The 18,320-nt window shown below is 56.1% G+C and overlaps 1 protein-coding gene across 1 annotated transcript; it reads right to left on the reverse strand.

Moving 5' to 3' along the window:
• Positions 1-282: 282 nt before the first annotated feature.
• On the reverse strand, positions 283-17,407 carry LOC140912962 (uncharacterized). Its single transcript, XM_078853164.1, has 8 exons — positions 17,133-17,407; positions 16,660-16,730; positions 16,352-16,478; positions 15,669-15,782; positions 14,031-14,636; positions 7,159-7,290; positions 4,075-4,188; positions 283-3,678 (listed from the first exon to the last, which is right to left on the reverse strand). Exons 1-8 carry the CDS (start codon positions 17,260-17,262, stop codon positions 2,012-2,014), a joined length of 2,961 nt encoding a protein of 986 aa, XP_078709290.1. The 5' UTR covers positions 17,263-17,407; the 3' UTR covers positions 283-2,011.
• Positions 17,408-18,320: the final 913 nt, after the last annotated feature.

Consider the following 18,320-nt stretch of genomic DNA (forward strand, 5'->3'; position numbering starts at 1 on the left):
CAACTCCACTGGAAATTGCCCTTCGCCAGCCCTCCCTGCACAGTGGTGCTAGAGCAGTTTTTGGAGTGGGGAGTGCTAAGCTGCACCCCTCTAACCCCTGTCCGTGCCCCTTACCGCCCCCTAGAGCTGGGGCCAGGAGCAGGGCCTTGGCTCTGGGACTGGGGGACGTGGACGGGGTAAGACGGCAGAGGCTGGAGCCACAGCTCGGGCCAAGTGTGGAGTCCTGGCCATGAGGCCAGTCGCCGGAACCTCGCATGCAGGGCTGGTGGCCAGCAGCCTGTGGCCGGTGGCCAGGACCCTGGGGCCACCAGTGAAGCCCTCGGGCACAGGGCCAGCACCCCACGTGCAGGGCTGGCAGCGAAGCCCCCGGGCAGCAGCGGAGCCTGTAGCTGGAACCTCAGGGGGCAGAGGGGTGCAGGGCCAGCAGCAGGGACCCTGGGCGGCAGGGGCGCAAGCTGGGGATGCAAAACCTAGGGGTGCTGCAGCGCTCCCCGCAAGCCTACGCCCCACGCCTATGTCCCTCTATGGTCACACTGATGGATGCATGGCCTTCTTTGGGGGAATACGATTCTGCTTTCCATTGTTGGCCCACTATTGACCCCTGTCAGTTTAAACAGTGCGGGGTGCTCTCCCCTCTCAGCCAGTGCTGACCCCAATGTTGTACAGGGAGTGCTGGGCTGAGATGGTGCCTGGTTCGGTACCGATCACACATCTCTTCCGAAGGGCTGGGGCTTGAACTCTGGTGTCCCGGCTCAATCCACCCCTGGATGTTCCTAGTCACTTCCTCACCCCCTCCCCATCCCACACAGCGTCACGGGGTACAGGAGTCTCTTCCCTTTCCCGCCTCACAGTTTGTGCAATAATTTGAGGTGAAAGATCAGCTATGGAGCCCAGCCATTGCAAAGCCCACCCCAATTCCCCTCAGCAGACTCTGGGGAGGACCTCAGGCCTGACGGGTCTGTGGCAGTTGCAAATAGTGGGAGGTTCAAACACTGGGGCCCGTGGTGTTGGAAATGGAGGGAAAAGGGCCTGGTGGGTGGGGAGGTGGCTGTGGCTGTTGGAAATGGCGGGAAATGTGTATGCTGCGGCCAGGAAGGCTCCATGACAGCTGAAGGAAGCTCTATGCCAAGATCAGTAATCGGAAATCTCCAAGATCAGTAATCTCCTGCAGCTGTGGAGAAAGAGTCTCAGACATCACAGCGAAGAGAATCTATGTACTTTATAGGCAGGCATACCGTGCCCTCCACAGATCTATTACGAAGATAATCCTTGTAGCCTCTCCAAGGCCATTCGTGACTCGGAGTACCGTGGAGGATGGCATTTTTATTTTCTTCCCCCCAACACCCTGTCTCCCCTGCCAGCACGTTGGCAATCGCCCCCCTCCATCTCCACAGTCAAATCTGCGCTCTGGTAACTGCTTTTTCGGTGTGTGTTTGTACAGCGCCGAGCACAGTGGGGTCCTGGTCCATGAGTGGGGTTCCTAGGGGCTACCACACTACAGAGAAGAGTTCATCTTCACTAAGATACTGTTTATTGACCGGGGAGAAATAAGAAAAAGAAAACCACCAGCAAAAACTCCTGATGAAAAGCATTTTTTCACTCTCATCTAGGCATGGGTGGCACAGAGCCAGGGGTCTCCATTACCAAGGCTAAAAATGCTACAGCTCTACCATTAGGGACCATGCTGGGCCTGGGAGGGGTTAATGATCCCTGCCAAGTGGGGAAGGGGGAAAACTACCCCAACTTGGGGCACTTTGTTGGCCACCTCCACCGAAGAGATGCCCAGGACCCCTGAGAAGCAGAACATAACTGCCCTTTACATTTTTCCTTCATAAAGTTTGTGTTTCATTTTTTATTCCGACCTCCCGGGCTCTGACCCCTCCATCTTGTCCCCGGCTGTCTGGGTAGGCGGGTGGCTCAGTGTCCCTGGAAAGAGCCCCACCACGTTTAATTCCTGTTGCACCATCCGATGCCCAAACCCTCAATCCAGCCCCTCCCAAAAATCTTCCCTTCACTCAGGCTCCTCTTTAATCTGCAGGGAGGGTGCCGGCTCCTCTTTAATTTCCCGTGGCAGTTCCGGCTGCTCCTGTTTAACCTGATAGGGCCCATCTTGAATATGCTGAGGCGGCTCCGGTTCCTCCTTCACCTGCAGGGGTGTCCCCGGCTCCTCCTTCACCCGTGGGGTCATCTCACAATCCCACGTCCCCGGCGGGAGCACCACCACCACCTCCTCGGGCTCGCTGCCACCCTCCCCCGGCTGAATGAAGGGGTCCTTGTAGAACCGCGTCCCCACGGCCTCGTGGGAGCCGCCGCTCTCCTTGGCATGAGTCCGCTGGTGCTTGGCGAGAGCCGACCGCTGGCTGAAGCTCTTGCCGCAATGGGTGCAGGAGAAGGGCTTCTCCTGCGTATGGATCCTGGTGTGCTGGACCAGCGTGGAGCTCTGCTTGAAGCCCTTCCCACACTGGCTGCAGCGGAAGGGCCGTTCGCCGGTGTGGGTCCGGTGGTGCCGCTTGAGGGCCGACATACCGCTGAAGTTCCGCCCGCACTGGGCGCAGCCATAGGGCGACTCCCCCGTGTGGGTGCGGCGGTGCTGGGTCAGCGCCGAGCTCTGGCTGAAGCCTTTGCCGCACTGGCCACACTTGTAGGGCCGCTCGCCGGTGTGCAGCCGCCGGTGCGTGGTCAGCACCGAGCGCTGGCTGAAGCTGCGCCCACACTCCTCGCAGCGATAGGGCGTCTCGCCGGTGTGGATCCGGCGGTGCTGCACCAGAGCGGAGCTAGCAATGAAGCTCTTGGGGCAGTCGGGGCACTGGTGAGGCTTCTCTCCGGTGTGGGACCGCTGGTGCTGCAGCAGCGAGTGCCGCTTGGTGAAGCTCTTCCCGCAGACGTCGCAGACGTTGGGCCGCTCCCCTGAGTGGCCCCGCACGTGGTCGTTGAAGGTGGCACGGCGCATGAAGCTCTCCCCGCACTGGGGGCAGACGTGGGGCTTCTCCCCGGTGTGCACCCGCCGGTGCTCCGTCAGCGATGAGCCGCGCCGGAAGCTCTTCCCGCACTCGGGGCACTTGTGGGCCCGCTCCCCGGTGTGCGCCACCAGATGCGCCACCAGGGCGGCGATCTCCCCGAAGCGCCGGCCGCACTCCGTGCACTTGTAGGGCAGCTCCCCCGTGTGGCCGCTCTGGTGACGCAGCAGGTTGGTGCGGGTGCTGTAGGCCGCCCCGCAGTGAGCGCAGACGTAGGGCTTTAACCCGGCGTGGACACGGCCATGGCGGGTCAGGTGGCCTTTCTGCCGGAAGCTCTTCCCGCACTCGGCGCACTGGAAGGGCCTGGCGCCGGTGTGGATGTGCTGGTGTTTGCTGAGGGTGGAGTGGAAGGCGAAGCTCCTCCCGCAGTCAGGGCAGCTGTAAGGTTTCTCTCCTGTGTGGACCCGCTGGTGCTTGAAGAGGTCATAGTTCTTCACAAAGCTCTTCCCGCAGTCGCCACAGATGACACGGCCCACCCGCCTGTGCCGTGCCTGGTGTGCGGATTTAGCCTGGGCCTTCCCCTGTCCCAGCCCCACCCCACCCTGGCTCTCGACGGCCTCTCCCCGCTTGAGGCTCTGAGATGTCCCATGTGGCTTTGCTCCCACGGGCCCTTCCCGCTGGTGATTCTCCTCCTCGTTCTCACTCGCCGTCCCGGCACCTGCTGGGAGAGAGAGAGAGAGAGAGAGAGAATCCAGCTGGGGCTTGTTCCCGGCGCTGAGTAGAGAGGGGGTAGCAAAGGGGTTTGTCACTGAGCAGAAAACCTGATGGGCAGGAAGCGAATCCCCCAAACCCTTCCCTGAGGGCAGGGGAGCAGAGGTTCTGCCCCAACAGCCCAGCTGAGTCCTCAGAGAAAGGCTGGGGAAGGTGAGGACTCCTACCGGAGTTAGGCAGGGCAGATGGGATCCAGGCGTGACACCTGCCATGAGGACAGGGTTCCTGTTGGGACAATACAGAGCAAGTGAAGACAGAACTGGGGGGCCTCCTGTGGCTTTGCTGGGATCCTGGCTTTTCCCTTCACTCCCGGACGGTCTCCGAGCCAGTGTCGCTCATTCCTCACCTGTGTGGTCACCTCTGGGGATCTCCCCTTCCTCGGAGCCCTGGAGATCCGGGACCCTCGGCTCTTCCCCTTGCTCCACCCGGGAGGTCATGGCCAGGTCAAGGATGGGGAATCCTGCTGACAAGGAAGGAAACAGGCAAGATGGCCCTTGGTGAAATCTCCCATGGGGGCTTGATACAGGGAACGCTCCCAGATTTTAACCTTGACCATGTTCTCTGCTGGGAGAAACACAGTATCCCAGAGGGGGAAAGTTCATGGGGACGCACTGGGGCAGTAAGATGCCAGTGGGGAGAGATGGGCTGCTCCCCTATAGGGGAGTCAAGGATGCAAACACAAAGAGGCTGGGGGGGCTCATGCAAATGGAAACTATTAAGCCATTTTAAAACTTGCTAACTGACTCGAGTCTCTTCCAAGAATGCAGATGACCCCAGCAGTTGCCCTGGGCAGTTCAGTGGGCACATGCTTCTCCCAGCTCCTAATCCTCAAGGAGAAGCAACTCCTCACCCAGCGAAATCAGTGTCTCATAATGCTCATGGAAGACGCCCCGTAGAGCTGCCTCTGCCCTTCGTCCAGGTCACCCCACTCTTCCTTGAAGAAGCACACGACCACCTCCTTGAAAGTCACTGACACCTGGAACCACAAGGGACCCCCATCACAACCCACTGCACCAATTCCCTTCCCTCCACAAAATCAGTGCATGAGCCACAAGATGCACCACAGAAAGCTTATGGCGAAACCCCAAGAGAGCAAGGAAGCAGCGAGAGGTTTCCTTGGTGTCGGTTTTGGAAGAGAGAGATTACTAAGAAGTGGGCTGGGGCAGGAAAGGAAGAGAAGGGATATGCTCCTACAACAGAATCAAAAGATCCATATATTGAAGCCAAAAGGGACTGTTCTGACCATCTCGTCCAACTCCCTGGATAACTCAGGTGAGAGGATTTCACTCAGCAATTCCTGTATCCAGCCCAATAACTTGTGGTTGAACTAGAGCATAAGTTTTAGAAGGAGAGGTCCCATCTGGATTTCAAGACTCCCTCCTTTGAGAAGCTGGTTAATCACACTCCCTGTTTAAAATGTGTGCCTTATTTCCAGGATGAAGTAATCTAGCTTCCACTTCAAGCCTTTGGATCTTGCTCCTACTTTGCCTACTAGGTTAACGGAGTCCTCTGCCCTCAAGAATCTCCTCCCTACAAAAGGTGGTTATAGACTGTGATCAAGTTACCTTTTCACCTTCTCTTCAGTGAGCTAAATCAATCTTGTTAGAGAGCCAGGGCTGCTCTGTGGGAACATGGTGGATTACCCTTTCCAACATGTGGAAGTTAGAGTGAAACCTGAGAGGAAGTGGTGGGAGACTCCGGGGCACCCTGTATCTCTCTAAATCCTCTGGTCCTTGCTAACTGGCTCCTGGTACCAAACCTGCCCTCTCTAAGCGAGGAAGATAAAGAAATAGACAACTCCAGCTACACCTTCTGGACCCTTCCCAGTTAGGGAGATCATGTTGGCTGGCAAAGGGAGAGATTTTGAAGAGCTGACCCCAACCAAAGTACCTCCCCTCTACAGCCTTCTGGGCTTCGCACTCAGATTGGCTACGGCTTCCAAACAGTCTCCTGTCTGCGAGTGGCCAAGACGGAGGCTGCCGCCCTGTAGACCCGGCCAGCCGGGATGATTCATGCACATGCTCAGCCTCTGGAGATTGCTACAACTCTTCACTTGTAGCCTCGAGTTGTGATCTCACAAGCGCTTCGGCTGGCCCGGAACGGAGAAGCTGATAGCCACCTGACAACAGCTCTGCTCCTCCACAATGCCTCGCTGCTTCTCAGCCTCCATTTTGGTCCACATGTCATAAAATGGCTAAACTCTCCTCCCGCCTCATGATCCTCTGAGAGCACAAAGCATTGTGGGAATTGGGCGAAACACGTCTGTCTGTCCACCCCTGAACTCTGTCTCCTCCAGGATACCCCTCTCTCCATGAGATGGTCTCTCTCGCCTTTCACTCCACTACCTCTGCTCCTCTGAACCAACTGCGCCACCCCACATCCTCCCCACAACTTCACACCGAGGCCCGTGGAGAAGCCAGCATGTTCCCTGGCAGGTGGAGGGAGCTGGGATTCCTGCCTCTGACTTGGGCTGTGCTGCTGAGCAGAGAGGCCTCATCTCCACGCAAGATGCTGTGATGGCCACCATCTCAGCCAACACACCAGGGACCTGCAGAACTAAGAGCACGCTGCTGCAGCTTGAGCTGAAGAACCAAGGCTCTGCAAAGGGGGCTGGAACCGACTCCTATCCTCTGTGGGTCAGGCACTGAGGGGAGATCTGTGGCATACAATCACCAATGGGCAACAACTGCTTCTCGGTGGGGTGGGAGGGGGGAATCAGTGGCCCCTGCGCCCATGAGAAGGGTCTGCCAAGTCGCCACCATCCCCTGGGGGTGGGAAACCCTGCGGATAGGGCATAAAGGGGATAGATGGGGGAGAAATGGAGGAGAAGGGAGGGGAGACTTTGGTAGGCCAGATAACCCAGGTGGCTCGGCAGAAGCTCACCTAGAAGCCAGGCATAAGAAGCCAGGGCAGGGGCTCCTGCCCTCCATCACTCCCCTCCTCATGCGGACCGGACAGCCGGTGCTAATCTGGAAGGGAAACAGGGTCAGGGACCAGACCCACTCTGGCCCAGGTACCTTAGGGATCAAACCCCTCTGCTAGAGCCCAGGGCCACTCTCATGAGGAGCAGGCCCTGCTGGAAACACAATCAGCCACATTAGCAGCCCCCAAGCTCCAGCCACTTGGGGAGCAGCTCCCCCTCCTCGTTCTGGAGCTCCTCTGTTGAGGAGGCGCATCCCCACCCTGGGACAACCTGAACTGGGTCTGGGAAACAGTCTAGTCACTGTACAGCTGGCAGCTCCCCCACAGCTCTGCTGGTGCCCCTTCATCCTGACCCACAGGCCCTGCTATCCCAGCCCTGGGCTCCGTGCTGCCCCACAGCCCTGCCGGTACCCCTCAATCCCAACCCACAGCCCTGTTCTCATTTGCTCTTCTTGGCTGCTTGCACCCATTGCCTGCCCCTCTCGCTGGGACTCCCCGCCCCTCTCACCGCTCCGGCCAGGGCGATTCCCTCCGGGGCCCTGGGGCTGCAGACGGGGATTCAGCCCCTTTGCACACAGGTTGCAGGGAGTGACTCCGAAGCGAGCCCGGGTGATGGGGGCTGGCCCAGGAAGGTCCGTGGGTTATTGCGTCCCCATTTCAGATCACTTCCTGCGCCTCTCTCTCCGGCTTGGGAACTCAGTGGCCTTAACCCTGCATTTCCCCCCCGTGTTGTTTGCGCGTCATGAGCATTTCTGGGGGGGCCCTCACCCCCAGTCTGGGAAGGGACACTGCAGGACGTTAAATGCACACGCTGCGCTCTGGGGTTGCCTGCCGGCCGCTGGCAGAGGAATCCGCTGAGCCCACTGCTGACCCCGGCTGGCGTGGGGGGCTCAGCAGGGGGCGCTCTCCCCTCGCAGTCAGGGCTGGCCCCCATGCCCCAAAGGAGCATTTCCTGCTGAGACAAACACCCTTGCCCCGCCCCCTGCCCCGCCCCTTGTCGGAGGCCCCGCCCACCCCACTCATTCCATCCCCTGTGGGGGTGCTCACTCTCCCCACCCTCACTAGCTCATTTTCACCCAACTGGCTCAGGGGGTTGGGGTGCAGGAGGGGGCTGGGCTGCGGGCTCCGGCTGGAGGTGCAGACTTGGAGGGGGCTGGGGATGAGGGGTTTGGGGTGTAGGAGAAGGCTCTGGGCTGGCGCTGAGGGGTTCGGAGTGTGGGAGGGGGCTCTGGGCTGAGGCAGGGGGTTGGGGTCTCCGGCTGGGGGTGCGGAGTCGGGGGGGGGGCTGGGGATGAGGGGTTTGGGGTGTAGGAGGGTGCTCCAGGCTGGGACCGAGGGATTCGGAGAGCAGGTTGGGGATCAGGGCTGGGGCATGGGAGGGGGTCAGGGGTGCAGGCTCCGGCAGCGCTTACCTCAAGCAGCTCCCGGAAGCAGCGGCATGTCCCCCCTCCAGCTCCTACGCGGAGGCATGGGCAGGCGGCTCTGCGCACTGCCCCGTCCACAGGCACTGCCCCTGCAGCTCCCATTGGCCGTGGTTCCAATTGGCAGCTTCTGGCAAACAGAGTCGAGGGCCGGGGTGGGCAAACTCCGGCTTCTACACGTAGGGGCAGCCAGGGGTTCCGCATGTTGCCCCCACCCCAAGTGCCGCCTCCGCAGCTCCCATTGGCCGGGAACCACGGCCAATGGGAGCTGCAGGGGTGGCATTTGAGGCAGGGGCAGCATGCAGAGCCACTTAGGAGCCAGAGGGGGGACATGCCACTGTTTCTGGGAGCTGCTTGAGGTAAGCACAGCCTGGAGCCTGCACCCCTGACCCCCTCCCGCACCCCAACCTTGATCCTCCTCCTAGGGTGACCACGTCCTGATTTTATAGGGACAGTCCTGATATATGGGGCTTTGTCTTTTAGAGGCACCTATTACCCCCCACCCCGGTCCTGATTTTTCACATTTGCTGTCTGGTCACCCTACCCCCTCCCACTCTCTGAACTCCTCGGTCCCAGTCCAGAGCAGTCTCCTGCATCCCCAACCCCTCATCCCCAGCCCTACCCCAGAGCCAGCACCCCCAGCTAGAGCCCCTACCCTCCCCACACACCCCAACCCACTGCCCCAGCCCAGAGCCCCCTCCTGCACCCTGAACTCCTCATTTCTGGCCCCACCCCAGAGCCTGCACCCCCAGCTGGAGCCCTCACCCCCTCCCGCACCCCAACCCCCAATTTCATGAGCATTCATGGCCCACCATACAATTTCCATACCCAGATGTGGCCCTCGAGCTAAAAAGTTTGCCCACCCTGGTCTAGGGACACTTCAGAGCATGGTTTTACATCCGTGCCCATCCTGGCTAATAGTCATTGATGGAGCAATCCTCCGTGAACTTATCCAGTTCTTTTTTGAACCCAGTTATACTTTTGGACTTCACAACATCCTCTGGCAATGAGTTCCACAGGTTGACTGTGCATTGTGTGAAGAAATAGTTCCTTTTGTTTGTTTTAAACCTGCTGCCTATTAATTTCATTGGGTGATCCCTAGTTCTTGTGTTATGTGAAGGAGTAAATAACATTTCCTTATTTACTTTCTCCACACCTATAATGGTTTTATAGGCCTGTATCATATCCCCCCCTTAGTCATCTCTTTTCCAAGCTGAAAAGTCCCAATCTTTTCAATCTCTCCCCCTAAGGAAGCTGTTCAATATCCTTCATCATTTTTTGTTGCCCTTTTCTGAACCTTTCCCAATTCCAATATATGTTTTTGAGTTGGGGCGACCAGATCTGCACGCAGTATTCAAGGTGTGCGTGTACCATGGATTTATATAGAGGAAGTATATCTTGTTCTCTATCCCTTTGCTAATGGTTCCTAACATTGTTAGCTTTTTTGACTGCTGCTGCACATTGCGTGGATGTTTTCAGAGAACTATCCACAGTGACTCCAAGATCTCTTTTTTGAGTGGTAACAGTTAATTTAGACCCCATCATTTCATATGTATAGTTGGAATTATGTTTCCCAATATCCACTACTTTGCATGTATCAACATTGAATTTCATCTGCTGCTTGGTTGTCCAACCAATCCCCCAGGTTTGTGAGATCCCTTTGTAACTCTTCGCAGTCTGGTTTGACTTAAATATCTAAACTTTGGTCTTAATAAAAAGACCAAAGCTAAACCTAAAAAACATTCCTGCCCCTTCCACAGCTGCTGGTAGCAGCAGCTGGCAGACCTCGTCCAAGAGGAGGAGACAATGCAGGATACCCATATGGAGTGGCTTTCCGTGGCAGTTGGAAATGGCGGGAGGACAGAATGTTGGGGCCTGAAGGTTCCATGGCAGTTGAAGGAGACATTTGCTGTGCCAGTGTGACCCCCTTTCCTTGATGGGCTGTTGTGGAAGAGATCCTTAGTTATTGCTAAATTAGAACCAGTTAAGACTTGTTGTAGGAACCCAGTGTTACTAGACAGGTACCAGATCAGCCCACAGTAGGGCGAGCGGGCTCCGGATTAGGCCAGATGCCACAGCTGTCTTGGGAAGGTCAGATGGGCTTCTCCTGGGCATGCTCAAAGTCAGCAGGGAAAGAGCCATACCAGGCATCCATATTGACAGGACTTCACATGCCTCCTTTAGGGTGGTAGCAGCTGCCCCTAGAAATACAAGCGGGGTGTGACAGAAAGGCCAGACACACTAGAGAGAGCAGCTCTAGCTATGGGGCCACCTGGCCTTGCACTTTGTAGACCCTGAGCAAGGACTTGAATGGAGATGCTCAGGAACTGACAGGGGGAATGTGTCCACTAGCCAAGAATGTGCCATCTGTCCCCGGGACATGGAGCTGCATGGAGAATAACCTACTACTGCTACCTGCTAAATAAGTCCATCTTTTAGTTCATAGGGACAGAGGCCTATACCGTCTTTAGTGGCTAAAGATCCCAGCTTCGGCCTGCCTACCCATGCTATGGGGTGGGCACACAAGAGTAGTGATCAGAAAGGAGGAGGAGAAAATCCAAAAGGAGATCCTACACAGAGCAGGACAGGAAATCGTTTTCTGTCCCATTAAAATTTTCAAATTTTTGGAAATTTTTCCCGTCCTGAATTGGGATGCAAATTAAAATTTTGACATCTTTAGTGAGCTGAAAATCTGGAAAAAAAAAAAGAAAGAAAAAGCAGGTTCAGATTTCATTATTATAATTTCATGATATTTCACTTTAATTTTGACCTTTTTTTGTCATTTCCCCCCTATAATTAGCTTACATTTCCAAACGAAAAGCTGCGTTGAAATGGAAAAATTAAAATTTTAATTTAAAAAACGTCAAAATAAGTCATTTGAACAATCTGAAACCTGTTGGGTTGGGGTTTTTTCCAGTCAAGAAATTTGTCAAGAATTTCCCACAAATAGTTTTCGTTTTGGCAAATTGGCATTTTTGATGGAAACATTTTATCAACATATTTCTAACCACCTCTAGTCCTCTACAGATAACAGTAAGCTAGATCTGACAAACAGGGGGAGTAGATTTAATTTATATAACGTTAATAGTTCTATTGCATTCATCACCAACACGTGTGTTAGACACACACTGAAGAGCCATGGTGTTTTAAACCTAGGACCACGTAAAACTTACATACAGAGCATTTATTTTACACAGATATAGAACATTTCAGCCATAGCTCTCAAACTTCTGCATGGAGGAAGGGAGGTCTTATCACCCTCGGTTTACAGATGAGGAAAGTGAGGTACTGGTAGAAGTGACTTTTAAAGTTTAACACAGCATGTCACAGCCAGAATGCCTATAAGTCCTGACTCCCTGTCCTCCTGCTCTAACCAACGAGACTATGCTCCCTTGCGAGAGCTGGGGATAGAACCCAGGAGTCCTGATCTCTCCAGTGCCTTCCAGACTTAACATATTCCACCCTTTTTGTCTCTGTAACAAGGTAGGAAATTCACATCTCTCAAGCCAGAGAGTCAGTAACCACTCCTCTCCAGATCCGTCAAATCCTGAGCCAAGCTCCAACTGACCCAGATCAGGGGTGGCCAGCCTGAGCCTGAGGAGCCAGAATTTACCAATGTACATTGCCAAAGAGCCAGAGTAATATGTCAGCAGCCCCGCCATCAGGTCCCCGCCTCTTGCCCGCCAGCAGTCCCACCGATCAGCGCCTCCCACTCCCTCACCGTGCCTCCTGCCCACCACAATCAGCTGTTTCACAGCGTGCAGGAGGCTCTGGAGGGGAAGAGGGAGGAGCGAGGGCAAGCTTCCCCTCTAGATACAGACAATGCAAAGCCAAGCTGGGGATGTGAATCATGAACGCCCTAAGATTAGGGATCAGGATGGATTTGTAATTTATTATTTATATTACTAATGCAAAGGGTCATCACTGAGATCAGGGCCCCCAGTGTGCCCGGGCTGCACAGACCCCATCCGAGATCATGGCCCCGGTGGTATTAAGTGCTGCACAGACCCCAACTGAGATTGAGTCCCCCAATGTGCCAGGCGCTGCACAGTCCCCCACTGATATCAGGCCCCCATCGTGTCAGGCACTGCACAAACCTGGTTGAGATCACAGCCCTATTGTGCCAGGCACTGCACAGACCCCAACTGAGATCAGGTCCCCATCATGCCAGGCACTGCATAGGCCTGACTGAGATCAGGACCCCCATAGTGCCAGGTGCTGCATAGACACAGTGAGAGACAGTCCCTGACCCCAGAAGCTCACCATTTAAATAAGACAAGGAATAGGAGGGGAGACAATGGCAAAATGACTGGCTGAAGGTCACATAGCAAGTTGGTGGCAGAGCCAGGAATCAGTGTGTGAGACGGTTAATGATTCCTGCTGAGCAAGGGGCAGAGCAGGGGGAACTTAACCCCATTCTGGAGCAGTTTGCACCTTGAGGGCTGCACTAATTCCTGGAGGTGTTTGTTGTGAAGCAAAACAATCAGCCTCACTTTTTCCTCCATCAACTGCTTTGTGGCTTATTCACATAACACAGCTGCTAATGGCAGTCAGACCATCCAGGATTGCACCAGTGACTTCAAAATATAAAAGTATAAGCTGTTACAGCAAAGACCAAACCCTCTTTAACCAGGGCTATAACAGACTCACATCCTTTGTGGATCAGGGACAGAAGGGGAGCTATGACACATCACCAGTGGGTTACGCTACTGCCTCCCAACTAACGGGTCTGGTCAATTAACTTAAGCCAAAGGGGACTGAGGGTGGAGCTCGATGGAAAATGTTTCTGGGGGTTTTCTCCTCTCCCCTTTCCCCCCTCCCCCAAAGTTTTTGATGAGAAAAGGAGGAAAAATCACTTGCCTAAATTTTTCAAGGAAAATTTTGTTTTTTCCAGCAAAAATTGGAAAATTTCAGACAAAACAGAAAGTGTAAATTTGGAAATGCTTCATGGGAGTTGTAGTTTTTGTGCCTCATGCTCCCATTCTCTTCCATAGGCTGGCAGTGGCCTACCTGGTTGGACTACATCTCCCATGATGTACTCTGGTCTCCCCCAGGAGATGGGAGGTAGTGCATCATGGGAGATGTAGTCCATAGAGTACAACCAAACCACAACTCTCAGGAAGCATTAGGGCACATACACAAATTGAAACATTTCAGTTTCCGACTTAAATTTTTCTATTTTCGGGCATCTGTTTCTTTAACAAAAAAATTCAACATTTTCCATGGAATGCGAACACTTTTCATGGAAAAACTTCATTTAATCAAAAATCCAATATTTCATCAAAATAAAGTTTAAATGAAATTTTTTCAGCCATTATAATTATGCCTGGCTCTTATCTAGTGATTTCCATTAGAAGATCTCAAAGAACTTTACAGTATCATTGTCCCCATTTTGCAGATGGGGAAACTGAGGCATAGAGGTGGCCGTGAGTTGCCTAAGACCACCCAGCAAGCCCGAGGCTGAGCCAGGAAGAGAACCCAAAAGTCCTTATGTAGTGCTCTGTCCACTAGACCAGTGCTTCTCAACCTTCCCAGACTACTGAACCCCTTTCTGGCTTGTCTTGCGTACTGCCAAGTTTCACCTCCACTTAAAAACGACTTGCTTACAAAATCAGACATAAAAATACAAATATGTCACGGCACACTAGTACTAAAAAACTGCTCACTTTCTCATTCTGTATGAAATTTTAGTTTTACTGACTTCGCTAGTGCTTTTTATGTAGCCTGCTGTAAAACTAGGCAAATAACTAGATGAGCTGATGTATCCCCTGGATGACATCTGCGTACCCCCAAGGATACGTTTACCCCTGGTTGAGAACCACTGCACTAGACCACACTGCCTCACAGCCCAGCTCCAGATTTTGGATCAAGAGATCACAGGTTCAGTCCCTGTATTCGTTATAGCTGCTCTCTTCTCACTCCCCAGACCAACAACCCAAGTGCAGATCCCATCACCCACTCTCCTCTTTCACAGGCTCAGTATACCACATCCCACCAGCCTCCCCCTCGAGGTCCTGTGCCTGGACGAAGGGGTCCTTGTAGACCCGTGTCCCCACAGGTCCATTGGTGGGGTCTCCATGGTTCAGGTGCTCAGTCTGGTGCTGGGTCAGTGCAGCACTGTGCCTGAAGCCCCTGCCGCATTCAGCGCAGAAACAGGGCCCCTCCTGAGCATGGACGCGCCGGTGCCGGCTCAGGGCCGAGCTAAGCTTGAAGCTTTTCCCGCAGCGGGTGCAGGGGAAGGGCCGCTCGCCGGTGTGGACCCGCTGGTGGCGATCCAAGCTGGAGCGGATGGCGAAGCACCTCCCGCAATCAGGGCACTGGTAGGGCCTCTCACCCGTGTGCGTGCGCTGGTGTTTGATTAACTCCGAGTTCTTTGTGAAGCTTTTCCCACAATCCCCGCAGCTGATGGGCCCTGCCCTCCTGCGCCTGTGCCCTGGCTCCTTCTCTGCCCGCTGTCGTCCTGTTCTGCTGCCATCTCCCCTCTCAGGGCTCTGGGACGTCCCATTCGGCTCCGCTCCCGCAGGCCCTTCCTGCTGGAAATTCTCCTTCTCTATCCCGGCACCTGCTGGGAGGGAGAGAGAATCCAGGCGGGAATCATAATTTTACCAAGGTCCAAAATGCATAGCTTCATAGATTCCAAGGCTAGAAGAGATCATCTAGTCCAACCTCCTATCGAGCACAGGCTAGAGAACATCCCCGAATTACTTCCTCTTTGAAGTAGCACAGATCTTTTAGAAAAACATCCAAACTTGGTTTTAAAATTGACCAGGATGGGGGGAATGACTGGTTGGCTTAGGGGGTCTTGGCCTCTCCCCATGCCAGTCTCTCAAGCACTGCTAGCTGGCATTGGGGTCCTGTCCCCCAACTCTAGGAACAAACCTGTCCTGTAACATCAGCCACCCGTTCTACTGAGGGAACAACCAGCTGAGTGAGGGCTGGCCCCAGTGCCACACTAGGGGCGCTGAGCTGCAGGGAGCAGGATTGGGAGCTCAGTAGGGGGCGCCCTCAACTCACAGTCAGTGCTGGCCCAATGCAGCGACAGGGGGCACCGTGTTGCCAGGAGCAAAGTGGGGGCTCAGTGAGGGGCTCTCTCCCCTCACAATCTGTACTGACCCCAATGTGTCCCACCTGGCTGCTTAGAGATTCAAGTTATCTCTGTGGTGTATAGGAACTGCATAGTATTCCTTTAAATAGCATGCGAGCCCTCTAGTGGTGTTCACTGTGTTTTAGAAGCCACTAGAGGTGTAATATGCCCCTAGCTAGGCTTTACCGTCTGTGTGTAATTAGTCCTGGTGGTTACACCAGGGCAGCTGGGCCTGAATTGGTTCTTCAGATTATTGCTGTTGTGCAAAGAGCAAAAGACATGACAGACTCTTCTAAATCCTGGGGGCTGGGAGCTGCTGTTCAGAACTTGGGGGCCGCTCACGGTGGCTTTGCTGGGATCCAGGAGTGACGCCTGCCGTGAGGACAGGTGCCTGCTGGGGACAATACTAAGCGAGACCAAACAGAACTGGAGGGCTCCTAGTGGCTTTGCTGGGATCCCAGCTTTTCCCTTTACTCCCGGATGCTCTATGAGCCAGAGTAACTCATTCCTCACCTATGTGGGCGCCTATTGGGATCTCCCTTTCCTGGGAGCCCTGGAGATCCAGGACCCTCGGTTCTTCCCCTCGCTCCATCCAGGAGATCACGGCCAGGTCAGGGACGGGGAATCCTGCTCGGGGGAAGGAAACAGGCAAGATGATGCTTCATGAAGTCTCCCTGGAGGGCTCAGTGCAAAGAAGGCGCCCTCGTTTTAATCCCGACCCTGTTTTCTGCTGGGGTGTGGGGGTGGATATGTTCACAGGGACCCTTGGGGCAGGGTGATGCCTGGGGGAAATGGGCTGTGCCCCCCATAAGGGAGTCAGGGATCTCAACACACAGTGAGAGGCCCGAATGGCTCAGGGAGTCGCTGGGCCATTCCTAGCCCGGCAGAGAGAGCAGAACCCCTGCTGGGCACGGAGCTGCCTTGGGAGGGGGATACAGGGATTCAGTGCCTGTGTGAACTGGAGCAAGGACATGCAGCCACCTGTGCCCTGGAGAGCCCTGGGGGAGGGGATCAAACTACCCCATGTGAATCCCCTTCCAATGAGGGGCTGTGGGGGTGACAGTCTCTCCTGTGGGGTTGGGGGCAGGGGCCAATCCCCCAGAAATCTACAGGGCCAGGGAAGAGCCCTGAGACGAAGCTATCCGGGGCTCCCCGCTACATCAGCTCCTGATCCCCGAGGGGCAACAGCACCTCACCCAGCGAGATGAGAGTCTGGTAGTTCTCCTGCATGACGTCCCTGTAGAGCTGCCTCTGCCCTTCGTCCAGGAGGCCCCACTCCTCCCGGGAGAAATACACGGCCACCTCCTCGAACCCCACCGGCGCCTGGAACCAGAAGGGACCCCGCTCAGCACCTGACGCTCCAGCCACGGCCCCCAGCGCTGGATCGGAGGGCGGGCAGCGAGGGGCACAGCTGGGAGAGCCCAAAGGGGGAGTCTGTGGAGCAGGATCCAGGGGGAAGGTGCAGTGCTCACTGTCCGATAGCACATCCCGCTGCGCATCTCACCTGGTAGCCAGCCGCAGCGACCACCAGCTCCTGTGCCAGGCCGCTCCCCTCCTCGCCCAGGGCAGGCCGATCTGTGGGGAGGACACGGGGGGTCAGAGGCCAGGGCACAGCCCCACGGGGACGTGTGCATGGCCCCCTATGGAGCAAACCGCTCTGCTGGAGACCCGTGGCTGGCACAACATCCAGGGGGCCCTGCTGGGGTCATGCTCATCCTGGGGCACATGGGCGGCTGCTGGGATCGCCAGCCCCCTTGGCACAGCTCCCAGCCCCACGGAGCCATCTCTCTGCTGCTCCCCCATGATCTGGGGCACGTGAACCCTGCGGGCAGCCCCGGGGGCACGAGACACAAACACTCGCCGAGTCTCTTCCAGCCGCACACACGGAGCCCAGCTCTGCAGCTCCAGCGACTCCCGATTTCAGCCCTGCCGCACCCGGTTCGCGCCCCGCCGCCCCTGCGCCCAGCCCCGCCCTACCCACGTCCTGCCGCCCGCGGGGCTCCGGCAGCGGCTGGTCCGGGGAGCCCCGGGGGAGCCGCCGGCCTCCGCCCCCCGGCTGGGAACCGGGGCAGGGACCGGGCTCCAGCTGGGAGCGCGGGGGATCCATCGGGCCTGAGATCCTGTCCCGTCTGCCGGCGTCACGTCCCCACGTGTGTCACCCGGAGCCAATCCGCTTAGACCAGGGAAATGAATGGGCCCTGCCCGTGCCCCTCACTCCCGACCTGCAGCCCCTGCTATGCCAGCCCTGGGCCTCCCCCTCCCTCGTCAATCGCAGCCCGCCGCCCCTGGGCTTGCCCCATCTCTCCCCATAATCACAGCCCTGTGCTACCGGTTGCTGTGCTGCAGGGGGCGCTCTCCCCTGTAAGGCAGTGCTGACCCCAATGCGGTGGTAGGGAATGTAGTGCTGGGGGGGCTTATCAGGGGGCACTCTCCCCCCCACAGTCCGTGCTGGCCCCAGCGTGGTGCTAGGGGGTGCTGTGCTGTAGGGGGCAGGAGGGGGCTCAGTAGGGGCCCTCTCCCCTGTGGGTCAGTAGTTTAAGTCGATGCCCCAGCACTCTAGTGGGGTTACAATCTAGACACTCAGTAGTGAGCTCCTGGGATTCAGCTGGCATCTAACCCCAAGGCCACGCCCCTTGCGTCCATTTACCCATGTTGCGTGACTTATCCCAAGAGTCTGGACCTGGACCCTCGGGCCAAACCCCAACTCTGGTGAACACCCCTTGCTGGCCTCCCCCCCAAGGTTTTCCTTGCTCACGGATGCCCCTCCTCTTCCTGTTCCAAATTCCCTCCCCCATTCAAGGAGAAAAGGCCCAATGGATAGTAAAATGGCTGCTGCCAAGGACCCCTCCCCCTGGGTGGCAGCAGCCAGAGCGTAGGCATCGGAGACAGAGCTTTGCAGTGAGCTTGGTAGTGCCAACCTGGCTGCAGCAGCAGGATGGGGGTGGCAGGGATGAAGGGTTCCGTGGTGGTTGAAAATGGCACTCAGAGTGGAATGCTGGGGGCCTGAGGATTCCGTGGCAGCTAGGAGCAGAATGCTGGGGGCCTGAGGGTTCCGTGGCAGCTGCGGGTGGAATGTTGGGACCCAAAGGTTCCAAGGTAGTCTGTAGGGGAAAACCGCACGAGTTTTCAGCCCTCTCTCAGCCCTGAATCTGTGCGAGGAGATGT

The sequence above is a fragment of the Lepidochelys kempii genome, chromosome 6 (assembly GCF_965140285.1).
Source record: "Lepidochelys kempii isolate rLepKem1 chromosome 6, rLepKem1.hap1, whole genome shotgun sequence".
NCBI lineage: Eukaryota > Metazoa > Chordata > Testudines > Cheloniidae > Lepidochelys > Lepidochelys kempii.